At 42.2% G+C, this 24987-nt stretch overlaps 1 protein-coding gene across 3 annotated transcripts in view; it reads right to left on the reverse strand.

The window, feature by feature from the left end:
* The window catches only part of NCAPD3 (non-SMC condensin II complex subunit D3), a 55602-nt gene that overhangs the window by 29881 nt on the left and 734 nt on the right, over positions 1–24987 (reverse strand). For all 3 annotated transcript variants that reach the window (XR_012897703.1, XR_012897704.1, XM_075909376.1), the window contains exons 2-16: positions 20836–20990; positions 19913–20075; positions 18062–18243; positions 14865–15035; positions 14691–14752; positions 14331–14418; positions 12940–13073; positions 11884–11956; positions 10636–10761; positions 10008–10260; positions 8993–9055; positions 8697–8780; positions 2762–2835; positions 1881–2015; positions 651–871 (exon numbers count right to left, since the gene is read on the reverse strand). Coding sequence is in view for 1 of the 3 variants with exons in the window: in XM_075909376.1 (XP_075765491.1) it covers positions 651–871; positions 1881–2015; positions 2762–2835; positions 8697–8780; positions 8993–9055; positions 10008–10260; positions 10636–10761; positions 11884–11956; positions 12940–13073; positions 14331–14418; positions 14691–14752; positions 14865–15035; positions 18062–18243; positions 19913–20075; positions 20836–20990 (1984 nt within the window). In the remaining 2 variants the exon portion in view is untranslated. The remainder of the gene's footprint in view (positions 1–650; positions 872–1880; positions 2016–2761; positions 2836–8696; positions 8781–8992; positions 9056–10007; positions 10261–10635; positions 10762–11883; positions 11957–12939; positions 13074–14330; positions 14419–14690; positions 14753–14864; positions 15036–18061; positions 18244–19912; positions 20076–20835; positions 20991–24987) is intronic.

Consider the following 24987-nt stretch of genomic DNA (forward strand, 5'->3'; position numbering starts at 1 on the left):
AGTCCAACTTCCTAGCAATACATCAGTAACACACCACATGTGTCATTCTCCTATTCAAAGACCAGGGTTCAGGGAATAGGCATCAGTGACAAAATTAAAACATCCAATACGCAGGAGAACTGTGTTCACCAACTGCCAACATGGAAATAATTGGCTGTTGATTTGCAGGCCTGCTATATCTTTCCCATGAAACTAGTAGAGCAACACAAGAAGCTCAGAATATAACAATACCTACATTAGCACTGACAGTATCACTTAATAGTAACATCTTTCACCTGGGGATCTCAAAGTGCTTCATCAAAAATTAATTATGCCTCGCAACATCCCTGTGCAGTAGATATTGCATACATTTTCACTGTAAGCAGACAGAGATGCACAAAGGTTGCAATCATACAGCGAGTGGCAGAGATGGAAACAGAACCCTGAACTTGTCTCCTAGTTCTCCTACCCTAACCAACAAACAAGCTACAATTGTTCCGCAGAGCAATCAATCATCTCCTGGCATAGGGTTAGTGGGACACATTTCAAGCATTTTTCTACAAGTACAGGCATTGTAATAGCAGTACATGACTAAAGAAATACAAGTCGGGGTAGCTAACAGGCGGGTCCAATAAGAATCCAAATTCCCATTTGCCGTACAACTGACCTACCTCAACTCCTGGTTTTCTGCAGTGACAAGGGCCAGGAGATCCCAGGCTAGTGTCTGATTTCGGTCTTCGTGCCTGAACTTACTATAATGTTTAATGTGCTGCAACAAAAGCTGATCAAGGCAGTCCAAGGCCTTTTCCTGAACTGAATTTTCACTGTCTATCACAACAGGAATCACACCTGTTAACCAGGCCTTCTGTATCATAACATTAGTGTGTTGAGTCTAAAGAGAAGAAAATTCCTTATTAAAAATACTTAGTAATTCAGATTTTGTAGGCAGAATTGAGGAAAATTTATATATGCTGACAGACTCAAGAAATGTTACTTTCCAATGTACTGATGAAGCACGTGAGAACAGTGAAACCTCAGATCTCTGTACCAAGGATTTGCTGAGTATTATAGTCATGATCAACACAGCACAGTGTTTCTCAAAGTGGTTCGCAAGACCACTCTGAGAAACTTGCTAACTGGCCGCTCCGGTGAACTTATTTACCGGCTACGGAGCCTCGCGGCTCCCCTTGGCTCCGGTTCACCATTTGCAGCCGGGGGAGCTGCGGGAAGCAGCATGGGCTGGGCTGCAGCTTCCTGCAGCTCCCCTTGGCTGCAAATGGCGAACCGGAGCCAAGGGGAGTCGCGAGGCTCCGTAGCCGGTAAATAAGTTCACCAGAGCAGCCAGTTAGCAGGTTTCTCAGAGTGGTTTTACGAACCACTTTGAGCAACACTGACATAGTAGTTGCTCCTATTGACCTGAGGTTTTGTAACATTTATTTACTAAAACCAAAATCAGTCTGAGCAAGGTTCCAGTAAAGCACTACAGCAGGTAATTAAAACTAGCAGTAGTGAGCTATGCCTAATATAAAACTTATGCTCTGATCTTATTTGCCTAACTTTTTGTAAATAAAGTAGGAAAAATGCTTCAATGACAATTTGCATATTGTAATTTCAATATAACGATTCAGATTTTTCTTTCTTTTACCCGACAAGGTGAACAAACATACCAATTTGCTACATGAGAGCTAGAAAGAGATGTGTATAACAATAGGCAATGTCTAATATTATTTACAACTACATATAAGATACAATCTTTCATGTCAAAGGCAATAAAGTTAAATCAAGCTAAAGAAACTCAATGGAGAAATAAGGGGCTAATCTGTTACGTGGCCTCTCCCCTCCCCCCCGATAGAACGCACAATATTTATCAAGACTGGCAGAGCATAATTTTTTCTCCTCACCAGAAGGAGCTCTGTAATGGACTGTATTGCCTGTTTCCGGACAGAGACCGCTGGGTCCCGGCAGCGATCTTGAAGAGTGGACAAGTCTTCCGGGGTACATGGAATCACATTGTGTTTCAAGATACTCATGAAAACCTAAAATAAAAAATTATGACAACACTAAAAGGAGTACAATGGGTGCACATTTGGCTACCAATGAAAAATCTAATCCACTTCCTATTGATTTCAATGGGAGAAGAACTGGTCCCAAGATGTACAGATAACACTGGGGGACATAAAAACAGTAAGCGAACAAGCTTTGTAACAGCATGTAAATAAAGTCAGCTTTTCCCCTGTAGTCACAGTTTCTCTTTCTATTTGCGTGGGTCATCATTCCGTAACAAGAGAAAGGAAAACATTCTAAAATCCAAATACAATATATTTGTAAGTCTCTTTCAAAACCAAATGCCTGTTGTTCTGAGATTTATTTATTTATTTTTTTAACTAAAGTAGTACATGCCAAAAACTGAGGCTGGGCAAAACCCGGTTCCTTTGTAAATGAGTTCATGAATTCTCAAACTATCCAACTAACATGCCTCAATTTATATACAGAAATTGCTTAAATAGCCTACTGACATTTGAAAAGAAGCCCTATTTTTAAATGATGAAATAAGTGAACACCAATGAAAGTACTGGTAGAATTTTTGCCTGCATAATTCACTTATCAGGAACAAAGAGAGAAAGCATTTTGCAAGACCTGCCTGTATCCTGCATGAACAGCAAAACAAGGCCATGAACCTTCAATAAGCTCCATATCTGCAGATCACTGCATGAACTCATTGCAGGATGTTAGCCTACATATTTATATTAATAGCACACTCAGCGCTCAGTAGAGAACATACCTGGAGCGCAGACTTCCTGACATTTGTCTTCTCATCTCCTGCTCTGAGTCTCAGCATATCCATGATCTCCTTCCCTGTCCATGGAAAGAAAGACATGAGCTGCAACACAGGTAGAGACTGAAGTATCACCAGAAGACACTGATAGGGCAAATAGCACACTATGACAGGAAAGGGAATGAACAGAACAGGCAATTTCAAGCAATCTGTCCCCTGTCACATTCAGTCGCAGTTGTTAGCAGCTGGAAGTTTAGGGATACTCTAAACATAGTATTGCATCCCTGACCATCTTGGCTAACAGCCACTGATAGACCTAACCTCCTTGAACTTATCCAATACTTTTTAAAATCAGGTTACATTTATCCATGATAACTCCAAGATCTCTTCCTTTTGTGTTAACGGCTAATTTACAAACTATCATTGTGTATGTTATAGTTGGGATTTTTTCCAACATCCATTACTTTGAACTTATCAATATCCACTTTCATCTGTCATTTTGTTGCCTACTCAGCCAGTTTTGTGAGATCCTTCACAGTCCGCATTTTACTTAACTATCCTGTGTAATTTTGCATTGTCTGCAAACTTTGCCATCTCACTATTTACCACTTTCTCCAGATTATTTATGAATCCTTTGAAATCCCTGGGGAACCCCACTGATGACATCTCTCCATTGTAAAAATTGACCATAAATTCTTACCATTGTTTATCATCATTCAACCAGTTACAGAGCCATGAAAGGAACTCCCCTCTTATCCCTTGACTGCTCACTTTGTTTAAGAGCCTTTGGTGAGGAACCTTGTCAAAGGTTTTTTGAAAATTCAAGTATACTCTATTGCAGGGATGGGGAACCTGCGGCCTGAAACTTGCCTTGATCTGGCCCACAAGGCTTGGGGGTCCCCCACTCTGCAGCACAGTGAACCAACTCTGGTGCTCTAGCCACAGCTCATCCTGCTGGGGGGTGGGGAGGGAAGAAGAGGGGAGTCCTGAGCTTTGTGGGCTGGATTAAGACACGCCACGGGCTACAGCAGGCCCGTGGATTCTGCCTGGCAGCGGGGGATGAAGCAGCTCTGTGGACAAGAGCACAGTGAAGCTCTGTCCCTGGGTTTGCTTGTAGGCCCCATACCCACATCGCTCTCACTAGCCAGGAATCATGGCAAATGGGAGCAGAGTGTGTGGGAGTAGTGGGGAAGTGGTGCCTATAAGCACAGGGCCACGTGGAGCAACCTGAACTCTCCAGGAGCTGTGCCAGGCAGGCGATCCCATCCCCTGCCCCCTCCCACCCTGCCCCCTCTCCCCAGCACATTCCTGCACCCTACCTCCTACACAGACCCCTCCAACCCCCACCCTGCACCCCCATCCCAAGCAACTTTACTAACTGGTATATGTAACTAGGCTCTTACAGTGTCTGTTATCACCCCTGACACACAGAACAATCAACATTCCAGCACTAAAGTTTTTCTGGTGAATTGGTTTTAAAGCTGCTTTCACCTTCCAGGGCTCCTATATTGGAATTTCTTACCAAGTATACTTTACAAAGTCTCAGTGTAAAACAATTCCCCAATATGGACACAGCGTTTCCATAATTTACTGACCAGAACACAGAAGCAGCGCTCCAAGCTAGACATGAAAGTCTGATCCCGAAATCGCTAAAGTCAAAGTAAATCATTCTACTAACTTTAGTGGATTTTGGATTGGGCCCTAAATGGTTTTATAAACTGGCAGCTATTCTCTCCACTCAACTCCAGCTGTTACATGGCTTTATAATGTCAGATCCTTTTACTGGAACAGAGATAGGCTGCCTCAATTAGTAGCAACAAATTTTAGGGAAGGCCAGTCTAGGACAAACTCAACTATTGCAGGGGGAAACTGGCTAAGCTAATCATGCTCTTACCAACTGATACTGACTGAGCATTTCAGCACTGTGGACAGGGACAGTACCAAGTAGGCTGAGAAGGACTAGAAAGGGAATGAACATGATGTAGTAGATGTAGTACACATCATGCACCATAGGCTCTGTAACATGCCTTAGCCACATTGTACTCTTGGAGGAATTTTGTGCTAATAAATTAAAACTTTATCACGAAAATTTAGAAATTCTGTCTGTGATATTGTATCATTCTGCAAAATTCTGAATATTTTAATTGGTCAAAACAACACAATATAAACATGTTGATTTTGATTATTTCAGTTGATGGATGGATGGGGAAAACAGGAAGAAAGCCTCAAATTCTCTTTACTAATAGTAACATGATATGTGCTGAGCTGTCAAGTTGCATGCCAATTTTCTCATGTAGACGAGTTAGCACTAGCAGCTAGCCATGTTGCACCAAGGCATTTAACTTTATATCTTGCTTTTAGCAGTAGCCAATATCTAATGCTACAAAGAAGTGAATTCCACTCTCACACAACACACGTAAGAACGGCCATACTGGGTCAGACCAAAGGTCCATCTTGCCCAGTCTCCTGTCTTCCCATAGTGGCCAATGCCAGATGCCCCAAAGGGAGAGAACGGAAGAGGGAATCATCAAGCAATCCCCCTCCCATCACCTATTCCCATTCTGACAGAGGCTAGGGACACCATTGCTACCCATCCTGGCTAAAAGCCATTGATAGACCTAATCTCCATGAATGTATCTAGTTGTTTCTTAAACCCTGGTCTTCACAACCTCTTCTGGCAAGGAGTTCCACAGGATGACCATGTGCTACATGAAGAAAAACTTCCTTTTGTTTCTTTTAAACCTCCTACCTGTTCATTTCATTTGGGCCATCTGAAGAAGTGGGCTATGCCCACGAAAGCTCGTGATACCACCGACATGTTTCATTAGTCTATAAAGTGCTACCAGACCATTTATTGTTTTTTCTGTATGGGTACGTCTACACTAACCCCCTAGTTTGAACTAGGGAGGCTAATGAGGGCGACCAAAATTGCTAATGAAGCGCTGGATTTAAATATCCTGCGCTTGATTAGTATAATCCCGTCCGGTCGCTATTTTTGGAAACTGACTAGCCCAAAGTAACTGCCCATGTCTACACGCGGCAGAGAAGCAGGATTCCGAGAGAAACCCCTTAGTTCGAATTAACTGTTATTCCTTGTGGAATGAGGTTTAACAGTCAATTCGAATGACGGGGTTTCTCTCGGAATCCTGCTTCTCTGCCGCATGTAGACACGGGCAGTTACTTCGGGTTAGCCGGTTTCCAAAAATGGCGACCAGCCGGGATTATGCTAATCAAGCGCAGGATATTTAAATCCCACGCATCATTAGCAATTTTGGGTTGCTCTCGTTAGCCTCCCTAGTTCGAACTAGGGGGCTAGTGTAGATGTATCCTAACAGACTAATTCGGTTACCCCCTGAAGTTCCTAGTTCTCATGTTATGGGAATAAGTAAATAACTTTTCCTTGTTCACTTTTTCCACACCAGTCATGATTTTATAGACCTGTATCATAGCCCCCTAGTCTCCTCTTTTCTAAGCTGAAAAGTCCCAGTCTTTTTAATCTCTCTTCATACTAGACCCGTTCCAAACCCCTAATTATTTTTGTTGCCCTTTTCTGAATCTTTTCCAATGCCAATATATCTTTTTTGAGATGAGGCGACCACATCTATATGCAGTATTTAAGACATGCGTGTACATTAGTTTGATATAGAGGCAATAAGATGTTTTCTGTCTTATTCTCTATCCCCTTTTTAATGATTCTTAACATTGTTTGCTTTTTTGACTGCAGCTGCACACTGAGTGGATGTTTTCAGAGAACTATCCACAATAACTCCAAGATCTCTCTTGAGTAGTGTGACAAGGCTCCAAAGAAACCCCAGTGGGTCCAGCGCTTCCTGGTGGATTTGCTTGCCTCAGAGGCTCACAGCAGCCCACAGTTTTAGGCACCACACTCGGGGCTTTAGCTGTTGGGAGTTCTTTTTATCACTGGCTAGCATATGGTAAAACAGAGAATAAACTCCAGTCCTTTCCTCTGCGTGGAAATCGGGAGGTGGGTGTTGGGGGGGGGGGGGAGAATCGGGGGCCCACCCTCTACTTTGGGTTTCAGGCCAGGGCCACATGAAAGTAGCTGCTTGTGTGAATCCCCGACACCTGCGATAATACAGCTCCAAGACCCCTGGGCTACTTCCCCACACGTTCCCCAGCACCTTCCTTCTCCCCAGTTCGTCCTCCTAGTTGTGATCTCCTTCCCTCTTACTCCCAGTAGCGCTCTCCTCCTTCCTCGCAGCTGCAAACACCCTACACTGCAGGCAAGCTTCTTTTATAGCCAGTCTGAACTGGTTTTCTTAATTACCCCCCGGTGTTCTAATTGGGCTAGGCTGGACAATTAGCCCCAGCTGTTCCACTGCCCCAGCTTGCCTCTGCTGGTTCTAAACCAGCCCCTTCCTGTTACTCTGAGGGCAGGGATTTCCTTAGTCTGAAACTTAAAGATCTCTCCTCCACTACTTTTGTTCTTAACCCTGTCACAGTAGTTGTAGCTAAATTAGTCCCCATCATATCGCATGTATAGTTGGGATTATTTTCTCCAATGTGAATTACTTTACATTTACCAACATTACTTTTCATTTGCCATTTTGTTGCCCAATCGCTTAGTTTGGTGAGATCTTTTTGAAGCTCTTCACAGTCTGCTTTGGTCTTATTTTGAGCAGGTTAGTATCATCTGCAAATTTTGCCATTTCACTGTTACCCTTTCTCCAATTTTAAAAAATATGTTGAATAGGACTGATCCCAGTACAGACCATTGGGGGACACCACTAGTTTCTTCTCTCTATTCTGAAAACATATCATTTATTCCTACCCGTTGTTTTCTGTCTTTTAATCAGTTATCAATGCATGAGTGGACCTTCCCTCTTATCTCATGACAACTTACTTATTTAAGAGCCTTTGGCAAGGGACTTTGCCAATTATGTTCATTTACGTGTCTGACAATTTTATTTTTTTACTATAGTTTCAACTGATTTGCCTGGAACTGACAGACTTATTGGTCTGTAATTGCGGGGATCACCTCTAGAACCTTTTTTAAATATTGGCATCACATTAGCTATCTTCCAGTCATTAGGAACTGAAGCAGATTTAAAGCATAGGTTACAAACCACAGTTAATAGTTCTGCTGTTTCACATCTGTGTTCTTTTTGAACTCTTGGGTGAATGCCAACTGGTTCTGGTGACTTGTTACTGTTAAGTTTATCAATTTGTTCCAAACTCTCCTCTAATGATACTTCACTCTGAGACAATTCCTCAGGTTTGTCGCCTAAAAAGAAAGGTTTGGGAATCTCCCTAACATCCTCAGCCATGAAGATCGAAGTGAAGAATTCCTTTAGTTTCTCCGCAATTACTTTATCCTCTTTGAGTGCTCCTTTGGCATCTTGATCGTCCAGGGTCCCCCCGGGTTGTTTAGCAGGCTTCCTGCTTTTGATATCCTTAGCAAAATGTTTATTACTTTTTGATTTTTTGGCTAGCTCTTCTTCAAACTCCTTTTTGACTTTTTGTATTACATTTTTACACTTATCTGTTGCACCTAGATAGAGGTGCAATATTTATCTGGGGAAAACCTTTGTTCCTTGTGCATTGAAGCAAGAGATATGATTAACATTATAAGCAATGGAGCTACTAGTGTTATAATCCAATTTATTCCTTCCAAAAGAAATGATAATTAATCTGCTTTTTGACAAGTGCTTCTGCCATATCAGTATAAATGAATATCAATATGTCAAGATTAAATACACTTTCCAGGGTGGTCCTTCCAGACTTACATGGAAATGGAATTTCATTAAGACTGAAAATTCCTCCCCTCCCGATATCACATGTAAGTGGAACCTACAATCTCCACAGAAAGATCTATTTATATAGCAATCTAGAAGCTAAGTACACGTAAGGGGATCTGATTGCCACTAGATACTTGCAAAACCTAGTATCAGCTAAAAAAACAAGTATGATTTTGACATACCATCAAACACTGTAGTATCACCATCTCTGGTCAATTCAATGGTCTTGAAAGTTGGAAGAGTCTTCAGTGGATGGTTGGAGGGAACTAAGAGAAAAAAAATCAGTACAGAAAAGGTTGAGAATACAAAAAGAATATATTCTCTATATTCTCTGCACAGTGGAGCAGATCACTAAATGGAGAATTTTTTGTACTCTCCTCTTCCCCCCCAGATATTTCATATATCAGATAGCTTCTCTGTAGAGAACATAAGAAATGTGGAGGAAAAGAGGAAGAAAAAAAAAAAGAGAATACTTTACCTTCTGTGTGAGTTATCAAACTCTCAGGGTAGTTGTTGGTGTCTAGAAGTGTATGACCAGAAGCTACAGAAAGAAGAAAAAGAATCAAACGAGATAATTCCATTCAGGATTCTTCTTTCCAAAAATAACCAAGCAGGTAGTCTAAAAAAAGAAGACTACAGATGCAGTACTGGAGCATGCCATCTGGCTTTTTATCTCACCATGGGAAATTTAGCATTCTCAACACAAGAAAGTCAAACTTTCCAGACACTAAAGGTTTCTGAAGATATAACAACTGAATGTCAGGAATGAGGAATTTATTTTTTTAAATGAGTCATTTAGCAATTTGTAAATGTCTTTCAAAGTCATCTGTTTAAAACAGTCATATGGTCAATAAATCCTAAATACTAGTTTTAATGAGTAACAAGACACTTTTGTCAAAATACCTAAAGGGACCTATACACATTAGGGATGTTAAATTTCTATTAACCATCTACTCAATTAGTCAATGGTGGGAAGGGGGCGCACTATTCCTGCTGCATCTCTGCCTTTTAAATGTAGGAAGAGCCACCCACGGTTCTTCCTACATTTAAAAGGCAGAGGTACAGCAGGGAACCCGGGGCAAGCAGGGACTCAAGCAGTTCCCACTTGCTCCAGGTCCTGACTGCTGTGCCTCTGCCTTTACATAGGGCTCTTACTACATTTAAAAGACAGAAGCGCAGCAGTTGGGACCCAGCGCAAGTGGGGACTGCTCGAGTCCCCTCTCGCACAGTTTCCCATGCTGCCCTTCTGCCCCCTCACTGAGACAGTGCTGGAGGAAACTGACTTAAGCTGGTCCCACCCAGCACCAGCTCCTGCTCCCCCCACCACCTTGCTGCCTCTGATACAGTCACTGATACAATCGACTAGTCACTTACATCCCTAATGCACAGATTTCCAATTCCTTGACAATCAGATCTTTGATCTCCTAATAATTATCTCCCTCCCCCCAAATCAAGAGATATTTAGCAGCACTGAATTCAGCTGCCATACATACTGCCTTGTAGTAACTCCTGTATGCTATCCAATGTAGTGGCAGCTTTCATTTCCAAACAGTAAGCAAAACTGGATAGTGCTTTGCTGCGGACTGTAGGTGCCTTGTCTGAGCAGCGGCCAAAGACCATATCCTGCACCAGAAACTTGTGCTTTAGAAGCTTCTGATGCTCCCCAGTCAGAGAGCTGTCCGGTTTCCTCTCTGGTAGGTCCAACAGAGCTAAGGCTACATCAAGGGCAAACACTCTGTAAGAAATCTAGGAAGAGAAGTACACAAGATTGTCCATTATGTACGTACAGGTAGTACCCGACTTATGAACAGGTTACATTCCGAACACCTGGTCATAACTCGATTTGTTTGTAAGTTGGAATACAGGCTTTTAAATGCGGCCGCGCTGTTAGTAAGCGCGGATCGCGCGTTTGTAACTTGGCGACCGTCTATATTGGGCTTAATGGGAGGTTGGTCGTAAGTACGAACGGTCAGAAGTCGACGTGTTCATAACTTGGGGACCGGCTGTATTAAGAAAATAGCAATAAGAAAAAAATACTCTTCACTACTTATACAGTGTTTTACATGCTCAAAACACAGCTATGTCCAAAAGCCTGGTATATTAAAAAGCAAAGCCACTTACCTTGGTATTATGCGAGTATCTATAAAGCCAAGCTATAAAGTGAGCATACTCTGTACAAGGGAGCTTATTCAGCAATTTCATCAGGGCTTCTGCAGCATAGGTACGATAGTCAGATTTATCTGGGACCTAAAATACAAGGACAAGGAATTTGCCAAGACCAAAAGTCTGGTTGTTTATAATGATAGCTAAAAAGCATTTCAATCTTCAGAATAAATATCAGGTTATTCAAGAAGGTAATATAGCCTAGCAGGACTGGCTACCAGTAATTTCAGCATTCTAAACTTGTCTTTATAAATGAGTCAACATACGGTCCTTGGCATGTCACAAATGCTAAAAAGCAAAGATTCCCCCTTTTTAAAATGGGGTAATATTAGCTGCCAAAGACAACTGTGAAAGCTAGAAAAACTTGATTTCAAGGATGATCCACGGACACCCTAGCTGGTCACAGGCTTCTTGTTATCCTTGTTTCCAGCTTCTGAAGTCACATCAACAGTAACTACACATGTCAAATGTTTCTTTAATTTTACTTGGCCACATAAGTAATTCCTTTGTCGCAGGATTTTTAAAATTATTGTTAAAAATGTCAATAGAAGGTACAAGCAACCGTGAACAGTGGAGTGTCCACAAGAATCTCTGCTAAGATGCATATTACACTTTGTTGTGACAGCGTGGCTCTTTAGATGTGTGTTTTCATACTGTCAATCTCAGACACTCTCAAACAGCCAATAGAAAACCTATGGTGATAATTTTCACTATTTAAAAATCTTTAAGAAAATGGTTTCTCCGTGTTTATTCATAAGCATCATATTCTATCAAAGAATAGTGCTGCTCCCTTTAGATCTGAGATATAAAAGGCAGGGATATAAGTGTGTCTGGTTAAATGATTAATTGGCAAGCAGATGTTTATTGGTTCATGCTAAGAGCTACATGCAATCTCCTCCCCTCCCCCCGTTTTCTCCCTCCCCTCCACACACACACTGCAGCTATATGTGTAAATGTTTTAGGGGGGTGGCTGGCTCAGTCTCAGCTCATGCCGGGTCCCGGCAGCATCCCCTGCTGCGGCTCTGCATTAAAAGTATCTAAGGAGCCAGCAGATGGGCAGACTGGCTTGGGTCCCAGCTCAGAATCATTAGGTATTTTCAGTGCAGAGCCACTTATTGGATAACCGTGTAACCAACAAAGTATTTGGCTACACAGTTACCAGATTACATGCAATTTATCATCCCTAATAAAAAAGACCTAAGATACCTTGGCACAGATATGCTGAAGTAAGATTCGGAGCACCGGAAAGATGACTTCCTTTAGTTCATCTACTATAAAGCTGCACAAAACAGAAACAAGCAAATTGTAACAGGCTGCTTTTGTGATAGGGAGCAAAATCTTAGCACAAGGCCATCTCCTATATTCAGAGAGGCAGCTGTACACAGAGCTTCCTTATTCCACCCCTCACTGTTAAACTTGGTTCAATGGTCTCTGTATAAACAGCACTTTTAAAATATTCTTGTTTCTAAGTGCAAGAAGAGGAAATCAGAAACAGGAGCTGCTCTTAAAAGCAACACATCGGTAGTGGTATACTAAAACCAAACTCCATGTAAAAACTAAACCTTACCCTCTTGGGAATGCAGCACAACATAACACTACCTGGGTTGGCTCCATACCTGGGCTGGTTCTATTAAGTCCACCAGCACTCAAGTGCTCAGAGCCCTCACTAGTTAATTGCAATTAAACAATCTTAAATAAAGCCAAAAACTTGAACAGCACTTTGCAAACCAGAATTAAATGTGTCCCATCTGTTCCAAACATCTGTATTCAATAGCAGACAAGACAAGGGACAGTAGTACAGGTAGGGGATGCCAAATAAAGGTGCAGAGCCTATATAAGAAAGATTCCAGAAAGGAATAGGTTTTAAGAATAGGGTTGGAAGAAATAATAGGCCCTAGGAAGATACTGCTCCAAGCATAGAGAATAGCACAAAGGAAAACAAAAAGCTAAAATGCAAAAAGATGAATAGAAAATTAAAGGATAAATTCCTAATTAATAATGTCTCCTTCACCGCACTCTGTTATGAACTAAAATCCCCAGAATTTGATGAAAGTCTAAAACAGGAGATCTTTGCCCTCCCATCCCATTTTTCAACCTTTCCCCAAAAGGCAAAATCTATGTTAGCTCTCATGACAGAAACTGAAATCGATCCTCATCCATGCAAAACAGTAGCAGAGTAAACCATAGCTATTCTAATTCTTTATTAACTAGCAATCAGGAGGGAGATAATGCCAAAGGGAAGACAATAACTTTGTATGTCACCTGATGAATTGTATTCCATGATTCCTAGCACTAATAGCTTGTGATGTAATAGAATGGGCTGTATGCCTGGATCCTTCCTCTCCTTGCAGCATGAGGATGACATTGAGAAGACGACAGAAGATACGGCGCAGAGTCTGGAAGAGACAGCCAGAATCAGCAAATCTTCAGCAACAAGAACTAGAAGAATGACTTGGTTAATAAAAGCTTCAGAGGGGTAGACAAGTTAGTCTGTAATAGGAAAAACTTAAAAAACAACAAATAGCCTTGTAGCACCTTAAAGACTAACAAAACATGTTACTGTAGTTAATAAAGTCATCTAAAGCCAGGCAGGTTCACACTGTACAATTTTCCCTAACAAAATCCAAAACAGAATATTTTAAAAGGGAGGCTACAGACAGATAGCACTTTTCTTGTATTGCGGATAAACTTACCTTAACTGATGTCATACAAGTCTGAAAAGACCTAAAAAGTTACTTTGTAGCAAGGCAATTGAGTTAACAAGGTGCATAATTTTGAGTGTAACACAATATAGAAGTTAACTGACTGAAATTCAAATGCCTGTGTTATACAGTCAGATAGATTTCTAGCCTTCAACTCTAAATCAGTTGCAACAGAAATCCACTGAATTTGAGGAAATTCATAACTTTCTCACAGAAAGCACCTTAAATTAAATGCCTTCGCATGGATGGTGCAGAAAGTACATTTTTGGTGTTCCATGCTTGCCATACTTTAGTTGTCACACTGTCTCTATTATTCATATATTTTGGCTGAGGGGCCTTGGAAAGGAGAGGTAGAAAACAGGATCCAAATTCTGAACAAATGAGCGTTAGTGGCTTCTTGGTATTATATTGCAATCCCGAAAAACACGGATACTTTCTAAGTTCAAATGAGGGGGGCTTGATTTAACAAACAAGGCCAAACTGCAGACTTGCAAAATAATTAGATGTCCCTATGAGAAAGAATTTTCTGCCAGTTTGCATTAATCCTGCTTCCCACAGTGAGTAATATTCCCACAATTCCCACTTTTGAATATCACTAAAAACCACAACACAGAATATAACAGAATTAGGGCACCACCTAGCAGGTAGCGAAAGAATTGTCAGTTAAAGTCAGAAACTGTTTAGATTCTCTGCTCTAAGATACTGAAGAGATGCAATTTTACATAACTATCCTGATTTTGATACACAATTGCCAAAATGTTTTCATTAAACTAAGGTGTATAAATACACAACAGTCATCATAGAAGTTGCAGAAAAGAGGCATGAGGAAAAAGAAGTACCTAGGCCTATCCCCAAATGGGAAACTTAAGTATATCATTAAAGTGATCTACTAAAGGGGGAAATAATTGTTCCCTTTTGATGTATAAGGTCCTGAAAGACTACGATTTTTACCTTATCTTCTGCACCATGAAGAGGGGAGCACAGCAAGAACAGCCCATGATAGGCCAACTCTGGGACATATTTTGCTTGGTTAATGTTCCTAAACAAAAGAACATGCTGAAGTGGTTTCACTTACTGCTGGATATTTATTTACTTTATTAAAGTGACCAAACATACTATGTATTAACTGGAAAGCCATATTTTAAATTCACTGATTATAGTTTCTATGTAAATCTAGGAAGACCACACATTCCAAATTTATCTAGAGAAAAATCAGTTTTCATTGTAACATCCAAAGAATATTTCTATCTAATATATTCACTGCTTTCTCTCTCCAAAACAATGTATAAATATTAAAAAGTAACAGCTCACATTGTTCCTGAAAACTCAAATTCACGCACTGCAGGTTCAAAGCTTGTTAACTCAACAAAGATCTACAAGGTAAAAAAACAAAGAGGGGAGGTTATGTGAGCGGTAGTGGTGATGGTGGTAATGGGAAGGGGCGAGGATGTGCCTACATACCCGAGTCTCAATAGTTTTAGTTACCTGCATGCAATTCAGCACACAAAGAGGTTTCTCTTTCAGAGAGAACTTGGGCAGAAGTCTTAAGAAGTTTTTCAGGAGGAGAAAGATGGCTTCACGAATTTGAAGCAAGTCACGTGCTGAAAAATAAATCTCTTCTTCTTGATCTTCCTCCTCTTCAAAGATCTCATCCATCTAGATTGGTAGAAGGCAGAACATCATTTATCATAGCTAAAATTGCCTTTTTTCCTTAGAAATCAGAAACTCTTGTTTGTACTATGCAGAAATTCTGATTAGCTTATGTACTTGGTTAATAGTTAAGTAGGACTGGAATTTGTATCCAACATATCAAACATGTTCTTGCAAAAGATTTAATGGAATTTAGTATTACTAGAGACAGGATGTGACATACAGGGAAATGTCACGGTTTATTTCCTTCTGAGAGTTTACCAACTCCTCCCCCTCTCACATATACACCACCCCTGCAGAACAAGGGTTGGGTGTCTGAATACTGATATTGATCTACACAAAGCCAAATACCTAAATTCCTAGCTCTACCTACTCTTTTCCACTGTCTGGGTATGTCTACACTATAAAGTTAATTCGAACTAACAGCCATTAGTTCGAATTAACTTTGATAGGTGCTACACATACAAACCGCTAGTTCGAACTTAATTCGAACTAGCAGAGCGCTTAATTCAAACTAGGTAAAACTTATTCTACAAGGACTAATGCCTAGTTCGAATTAAATAGTTCGAATTAAGGGCTGTGTAGCCACTTAATTCGAACTAGTGGGAAGCTAGCTCTTCCCAGGTTGCCCAGGTGGCCACTCTGGGCCAAACCAGGGAAACTCTTCTGCCCCCCTCCCGGCCCCGGAGCCCTTAAAGGGGTACGGTCTGGCTATGGTGCTCGTGCCAGTTGCAAGCCTGCCAGCACCCAGCCAGCAGACCCTGCACCTGGCACAGCACGAACCAGCCACTCACTGCCACCCAGCCCTCTGCCTCTTCCCAGGACCAGGCTGGGGGCTCCCAGGAGCCTGCCCGGGGCCACAAGAGGCGGGCACCCGCCTGGTCTAGTGTGGAGATCATGGACCTCATCCAGGTTTGGAGGGAGGCCTCCAATGTCCACGACCTCTGCACCAGGCACAGGAAAGTGGCCATCTAGGGCAGGATAGCTGCCAGCCTGGCCACCAAAGGCCACATGCAAACCCAGGAGCAGGTTTGCATGAAAATCAAGTTGGTCCAGTGAGACCCCCGACACTGAGCTTAGAACATAAGAACGGCCGTACTGGGTCAGACCAAAGGTCCATCTAGCCCAGTAGCCTGTCTGCCAACACCAACAGCAGCCAACACCACGTACCCCGGAGGGGATGGACCGAAGACAATGACCAAGCGATTTGTCTCGTGCCATCCATCTCCAGCCTCTGACAAACAGGCCAGGGACACCGTTCCTAGCCCCTGGCTAATAGCACTCCATGGACCCAACCTCCATGAATTTATCTAACTTCTCTTTAAACTCTGTTACAGTTCTAGCCTTCACAGCCTCATGTGGCAAGGAGTTCCACAGGTTGACTATGTGCTGTGTGAAGAAGAACTTTCGCTTATTAGTTTTAAACCTGCTGTCCATTCATTTCATTTGGTGTCTAGTCCTTCTATTATGGGAACTAATGAGGAACTTATTGTTATGCACCCTCTCCACACCACTCATGCTTTTATAGACCTCTATCTTATCCCCCCTCAGTCTCCTCTTTTCTAAGCTGAAAAGTCCCAGTCTCTTTAGCCTCTCTTCATATGGGACCTGTTCCAAACCCCTAATCATTTTAGTTGCCCTTTTCTGAACCCTTTCCAAGGCCAAAATATCTTTTTTGAGGTGAGGAGACCACATCTGTACACAGTACTGAAGATATGGCGTACCATAGTTTTATACTTCCCCTGGCTTCCCCCTTCCAGCTCCCTCATCCCAGGTTTCCCCCTCCCCTCTCCCACCTCCTTCGCCCAGTCTCCCGAGAGGTTAATCTCCCCCCCCCACAGTTTTGTTAAATAAAGAGAGTTTCTATTTTTGAACACACGTGTCCTTTATTTTTTACATCAGGAAGGGGAGCTAGGGAGGGGTAACTGGAAGGAGGTGACGGAGGAATGGGGCACGAGCCCCCGATGGGGAGGACTGGGGTGGCTCTGTGGGCTCCTCGGGGGGAAGCTCTCCTGCAGGGCCTCCTGGATCCTGACAGCCCCCGAATGACCCCCCCCCCGGATAGCAGCCTGTGGCAAGTGCAGCCAGGCTGATGGCCGAGTGCTGTGATGTGCCGAGTGTGGGCACTCAGGGCACTCCAAGACAGGATTGCTTTGCTGTCCCTCATCGAGGTAGACAAGTAAGCGGGGAACCCTGACAACTGTCTGTCCGGGGTGGGGGTCAGATCCCTTTAAGCACAGCCCTCGGCTAGCCTGAGGCAGCAGCTCCACACTCTAAGTCCTGGTTCCGGCCAGCCTTAACTTCGGTTCAGGGTCCACTCAATGTAGACATGCTAGTTTGAATCAGCAAAATGCTAATTCGAATTAGTTTTTAGGTCTAGATGCACTAATTCGAATTAGCTTAGTTCCAATTAACTAATTCGAACTAAGTTAGTTCGAATTAGGGCTGTAGTGTAGACGTACCCTCTCTCACCACAACTCTGCCCTCATATTCCTTCATATTTTTTATGTCCAGGAGTCAACTAAGCACAACAAAAGTTTTAGAAAAGCTAGAACTTTTCAAGAGGTACACTCATATGCACTTCATAGGAAACCGCAAGTATTTAGCCCTTAGTCTTCCATCATTAGATTAATACAGAAATCTGAATACCCTTCGTCCTTCAGTCCTACTAACATACAGGTCTTCTAAATATACAAGACAGCTTCAGGTTGCACTTATGATTAACATCATTACTCTCTCTACTGCTGGATGTGTTAATATGATGTTGCAGGACAGGACGCTATCTTCTATCACAATCCACTCATCAGCAAAAAACCTGCCAGCTAACTTTGCATGCCTGGCTTTTTAGAAATTTGTAATGATGCACAAAGTTACAAGAACACTGCTTGATTTCAAAAAACAACTTTGAAAGTGCTGAAAGAGAAGTGAAGTCTCCTTTTGATTTCAAAATGAAAGCAGTTTCCCATTGAGTTATGAATTAATAGAGAGCATAAGGTTCTGGATCTGAAGGTACTGTATGATCATCATCTTACATCAAAATTCTCTTTCCTGGTTGGCCTTCCTTTCTTATTTCTTCTTGCTTCAGCCTGAGACCTTTTGGCATGGTCTTTTTTTCTTTTCCGAGTCAGTTCAGATTCCTGAGGCCAGGTCTTTCCCAGGCTCTGAAGACATTTGTCAAACATCACTTGATGGAACACCTGATTAGCTACACTGCCTGCCCAGAAAAAAATACAAAACAAGTCAATATTTAAGTTTCAAAACAAAACTACAAAAACATGAACAGCATAACATAATGTAGCCATCTGCTCCACTAGTTTGCAGTCTGATGGTTAGAATACATGTACTATCCTGGTGCCTTGAGGTTCAGAAAGTGAAAAATCAGTATTTAAATTAACAAAATTCAGCTACATCTTCAGTTGGGCTACGTCTAGACTGGCATGATTTTCCACAAATGCTTTTAACGGAAAAGTTTTCTGCTAAAAGCATTTGCGGAAAAGAGCGTCTAATTTGGCACGGACGCTTTTCCACAAAAGCACTTTTTGCGGAAAAGCATCCGTGCCAATCTAGATGCGCTTTTGCGCAAAAAAGCCCCGATCACCATTTTCACAATCGGGACTTTTTTTGCGCAAAACAAAGCTGAGCTGTCTGCACTTGCCCTTTTGCTCAAAAGCTTTTGCCCAAATGGGAGCAGCATAGTATTTCCACAAGCAGCACTGATTTCTTACATGAGATCGTCAGTGTTCTTGCGGAAATTCAAGCGGCCAGTGTAGACAGCTGGCAAGTTTTTCCGCAAAAGCAGCTGATTTTGTGGAAAAACTTGCTAGTCTAGACACAGCCTTGGTATTAATAAAATAGAACAATAAGCCAATCTGGAATTTACTGTTATAAAAAACAAAAACATTTTGAACTAGAGTGCATAGGAGCCTTAATACACAAAAGGATGCTGCCATACATTCAGTCTACTAGAAAACTTCAATTACTCTCAATATTAATCAGATAATTTTGCTTCCAACAAAGCATTAGTGAGCAGAATCCTCACAATCCACAGAACAGATACCGCACAAGAACTGGCAATACAATCATCTCCTAGTGAAGTTCAATCTCCATGTCACATTCAAGTCTCTCTGCTAAAACTGCCAGTGATGGAGACAGACTGATGAAGATGTCTGACAATTAGGATATGGACTCAGAACATCACATATACAGGTTGAACTTCTATGGTATGGGACTCTCTGGTCCAGCAACATCTGTGGTCTGGCAGGCGGACCACAGACATTGCTAAATGAGAGAGCCCCAGCCTCAGAGGTTGCCAGCAGCTGAGAACTCAGCCAGTCTGGCAACCTGCAGGGTCAGTGGCCTGAAGGCAGTGAGCCTGACTAGCAAGCTGACAGCTAGAGCAGAACGGTGACTGGGGGGCGTAGCGCTCCACTGAGCGCAGCAGGCTAGCTGTGGCCCTACTGATGGGGAGTGGAGCTCTATCGGCCAGGCCGGGGGCAGGGAGCCAGCCAGAACATGGCTGAGGACCTGGACTGGAGCCCCACCAGCAGGCCAAGGGCAGCACACTGGCGGGGTTGGCAGCCAAGAGGTGAATCCCGGAAGAGATCCAGTCCTGACATTCCCGGTCCGACAACTCCCTTGTTCGGGACCACTCAGAACGGAGGATGCTGGATCAGGGCGGCCCAACATGTACCATCAAACTGCTAATATCATAGCAACTTTCCAGCACTGAATATCCACGCAGCTACAGAGGGGAACGGCTCAATAGCCATTGTCTATCCCACTTAACATTTTTATGAAAAAGGGACTGGTAAAAGCACGCTCAGACAGCTTGAGTCAAATTAACCACACTAGCAAGAACAGAAAGGAGGGATGCCTCTACTTACCAGGGATTTCAAGCAGTAAGAAATACAGCCCAGCAGCATGGAGACCATATAACCGCTGCTGCACATTAGACTTTTTATTCTGAGCCACTTGGACAAAGTGATACAATACAGCCACAAGAGCTTTGTGAGAGAGATTGTTCTCAGCAAAGAGGGTCCAGATATTCTGAGACAAAGCAGAAAACTGACAATGAGAACTATGTTAACTCACACATCAATTCCCCTCTGAGGCCACTTCCTATCATGGCCACTCAGATCAAAAAGGTACAAAGGGTTATGATGCTGGTTTCAATGAAAAACAGATACAGGCAGTCCCCGACTTACGCGGATCCGACTTATGTCGGATCCGCACTTACGAATGGGGCTTTTCTTGCCCCGGAGCTCACGGGCGGCGGGTCGCCACCCGTGTCCTCCGGGGCAAGAAAAGCTTCTCCCGGTCTCCCTGGTCTGCTGCGAGGGACTTCCCCTGCCTCCCTGCAAAACGGTGAAGAGTTCGCCCCTCGCTGCGCCGTTCTGCCCCTCTCCACTGGCAGACCCGTCACAGCCCCCCGACAGAGTACCTCCTGGTACTCCGGCATATCCGATAATCCGGCACCTTTGGAACCCAGGTGTATTGTATTTGTTAGTTATTACAGTGCCACGGGACTACTAGTCTGTAATGTAAAAAAATTATCAGCTACCATTAAGATTTTGAAAAAGGGCCCTTCTGTCCATTTGCCCCACACATATTAAATTGTTTTAAAAAGTATCCCTTATCAGATGTATATTATTTGAATAGTATTGTATAAAATATCAGTTACTGATTTGGAAGTCAAAATATTTAATTACTAAACTACTACAGAAAGATGGGGTGAGTATGAATAGTTAGAAAATATAACAGCTACATCTTTGCCACCAAATAAAGAGATGGATAATTTCCAACATACTTCAGTGGTCCCATAGTCCTCGGAAGCAAAAGAGTAGAGATACTTGTAAAGTTGTGTGAATGCATCAAGCCCATCTTCTGTGATCCCTTCTTCTATTCTGGAATCCAGGGGTTCTGTCTCAGTGAAGTCTAGTTCCCAGACTGTGTCAACCCAGGCTAGGAGACAAGGGGGGAGACACAGAACACATAGTAACTCAAAAAATACAAAACATACTACATTTATATAGAACTATTCATTTCAAGCACCTTGTAAGTGGTAGCTAAAAATATGAACAAGAATCACTTCATTTACCACTCAAAATGTGAATGAAGGAACGTGGCAGTTGTTGTTTATAAGTGTAAAACAGTTTAGGATAGGAGTACCTGCTCTTTGGGCTGCCATTAACACTGAAATGATTCTGAAAAAAATCCTTTAGAACAATCAATCATTTAAAGAAAAATCTCTCTTACTTTGACTTAAATGCATCTATTTAAACTTCAACACAGAATAAAGTCTTCCCCACACCAAATCCCACTCTTCCCCAAAAACATCCTTCCACACAAACCTCTCCTTGAACGTCTGTTAACTCAGGAACCTTACCAAATGGGAAGAAATCCTTCTTGATTAACCATTCATCAGGAAAGAAGCCAATTATTAGGGTAAAAAAAGGACAATACCTTAGATTACAGAAATATAGGGCTGGAAGGGGCCCTAAGAAGTCATCAAATCCATTCCCCAGCACTAAGGAAGGATCAAGTACACACAGACCATCCTTGACATGTGCTTGTCCAAATTGTGAAAACTTCCAATGATGGGGGTTCTACAACAAACTTTTCAAGTCTATTCCAGAGCTTAACAATACTTACAGTCAGAAACATACCCAATTTTTAACCTTTCCTCATATGTCAGGTTTCCTAAACTTATCATTTTTGTTGCTCTTCTCTGGCCTTTCATCTTTCTCTTGCTCCTAATATATTTAAAGAATATCTTTTTATTGCTTTATCTTTCTTGCTAGATGTAATGCATATGTGTTAGGCTTTCTGATTTTGTCCTTACATGCTTGTGCTATTCTTTTGTACTCCTCCTTCACAATTAAGCCAAGTTTCCACTTATTGTAGGACTCCTTTTTTATTTTTAGGTTATTAAAGAGTTCCTGATTGAGCCATATTGGCCTCTTATTATGATTCTTATATTTGCTTCACATCAAGATAGCTTGTAGGTGTGCCTTTCAATTGCTGAATAATTATTTCACCGAGGTATCATCTTCACACTCAATTTGTTCTCCTTATTCCTGACATTCTCAAGGATGTGGCTTTCCAAATATAAGCGACAGTACAATTAGACTTTTAATGACTAAAATAAAGATGATATAATTCAGATTGACAGGATGAAAATCTGTCCTTGTCTACACCTTTATAATATGTAGCTGGTATCATGAGCTTTCGTGGGTACAGCCCACTTCTTCAAATGACCGGAGTTCAGCTATCCCTGAACCTTTATAATAGTTTGTGAAAACCGTCCCCAGCAGACCACAGGCTCCCGGACTGAAGCCGCAGCCGCGGCGGGGTCCCTCCCTCTGAGGCTTTGCCAGAGCAAAGCCTCAGAGGCTCTGCTCCCCGTGTCCCTTGTCTGCTGGGGAGGGGGGGGCGCAGCTAGTGTGCTTCCCCCCCCCCCCCCCCAGCAGACCAGGCTTTTGTTTTGGACTCTGGGGCAGAGCAGCTGGGGCGCTGCCGATTGGTCCTGCAGCGCCCGCTCTGGGCACTACTGGACCAACCCGGCAGCACCCCAGCTGCTCTGCCCCAGGTCCTGATTCAGCCGCTGCTGGTCAGTTTCAGCAGCGGCTGAATCAGGACGCCTGGGGCAGAGCAGATGGGGTGCTGCTAGGTTGGTCCAGTAGCACCCAGGAGCGGCGCTACTGGAGCAACCCAGCAGCACCCCAGCTGCTCTGCCCCAGGCGTCCCCAAGTCAGCTTCTGCTGAAACTGACCAGCGCTGACTACAGGAAGCCCCAGGCAGAGTTGCTCTGCCCCGGGCTTCCTGGAATCAGCTGCTGATCAGTTTCAGCAGCAGCTGACTTGGGGACGCGTGGGGTTCTTAAGTTGATTCTGTATGTAAGTCAGAACTGGCGGTCAGTTTCAGCAGCGGCTGAATCTGGACGCCAGTTCCGACTTACATACAGATTCAACTTAAGAACAAACCTACAGTCCCTATCTTGTACGTAACCCGGGGACTGCCTGTACTGTTTTATTAAAAATATTTAATCTGTCAAACTGCTGAATAGTTTCATATTAGTACAGTAACTTACGCCAGATTGTAAGTGCACTAAACACAAGAAAGACTGAATACTAGGACAATTGTCTGAAGAAATGTATTTAATACAACTGAATATTGGAAGGTACGTAGGAACAATTAAAGGGTTCTACTTTAAAAGAAATTACTGCCCTTCCCTGGTGGATTTGACTAAATGTTGTAGATAGAAATTCATTATACTCTTGGGTCTCGTTTATATACCAGTTGAATGACAATTGGTTTTGCCAGTATTTCACAATAAACTTTTAAAGAGAATTTATAATCCAGAGCATATTAAAAGTGCTCAGTTCAGTTCCTAAAACTTGTGAAAAGAAATGAAATGCCACATGTAGCTTTATAGGAACTTTTTAAAAAATGATATATTAAAAGGGTATAAAACATTTCTAAGATTAAGTTGGAAGTATTTTACTTAAACTTTCATGTACTTGAATAGCTGCTGTAGATTGGCAATGATGCTACATTAGGTGCTATTTTTACTTGTTGTGGAAGAGGGCAGATTTACTATTTTTTTTTTTTACTTTTTCTACATACTGCATTTTGATGTTCGTAGAGCTGGGACTGCTTCTAAGTGAGTTAAATACATTCCAATATGCTTTCTTAAAAAACTACTCCATAATAGTTTGTCAGTGATGATGACAATGTCTATGCTGATAACCTCACACCAGCTGAAGCTCTGTTTGGACATACAGATGATGAGGAGGAGAACTCCAGTTTTGAAGGATTTTAGCTCTTGTGTGTTAGCTTGGTTGCTGATTGAGCTAAGGTTGTTGTACTTTTAAAGTTATGGTATTTTTGATACCATATTGTTTTTGTTGACCCCCTTTTGCACTTACAGAGCTAGGTTATTGTTTTTCTTTGAAATAAATATTCATGTAATTTTATTGGTATCTATCTTCATTTTTTACATTTACCAGTAGCTGCCTCATTTCCTACCCTAGGCTTATACTCGAGTCAATACTTTTTCCCAGTTTTTTGGGGTAAAATTAGGTGCCTCGGCTTATATTCGGGTCGACTTATACTCGAGTATATACGGTACATTTGATTTGCTGTTGGTGAACATTTCAGCAAGAATGCCAATTTAAAATTTGGCTCAACTTTTGTGTTTGTCTTATTTCTTTAAACACAAAGTCTCATATGAACAGAATTACTTTTATGACCACCCCTACTCCCCCACCCACACACACACAGCTAAATTTTGCTCTAGAATTCTTATGGAAGTTTTCCATAAGACTAGACACACTAGATGCACATAGCCTATTGGACTTAGGGACAACTTCTGTTGTCTATTACTGATAATTATGTCAATAAGAAATTAGTACTGTACATATTAATGTAATTCTCAATAAGTATCTTATGAGGTCCAACAGAGTTTTCCAAACAAAAATGTCGATAAATATTAGCTGCAAAAAGGAACAACATCACCTTACTATTTTTGAAAACAACACATTCTGCAAGCTTCTGAAATACAATGAGCTAGAAACAAAAGTTAAATCAAACAGCTTGGGTTATCTATGAAGCTAAGCAGCTTTTTATTATCCACAGAAGAGATCCAGCACAGCTTTAAGATCCATGGTGTTATGAATAACTAGCAAACTACAGCAGCACCCTGGCAAACTAGCGAGCAAGGGGTTTTCGATAATGGAACAAAAGCTCAGTGTAACCATCAAAAGATGAGATTCCCAATCTATGCAAAAGGGGGGGGAAAGCGCTCTGGTTATTAAACCCTGAGCTCCCCATGAAGCAGGCCAGTATCACAAGATGTATACTGCAGAAGGACATAGAGAGGGTCAGCAGCACAAGGCATAGAAGCCAGGCCCACGCACAAAATAGCTCTCCCTAGGACAGTGCTCTCCCAGCTCCCCTG

The sequence above is a fragment of the Pelodiscus sinensis genome, chromosome 26 (genome assembly GCF_049634645.1).
Source record: "Pelodiscus sinensis isolate JC-2024 chromosome 26, ASM4963464v1, whole genome shotgun sequence".
Taxonomy (NCBI): domain Eukaryota; kingdom Metazoa; phylum Chordata; order Testudines; family Trionychidae; genus Pelodiscus; species Pelodiscus sinensis.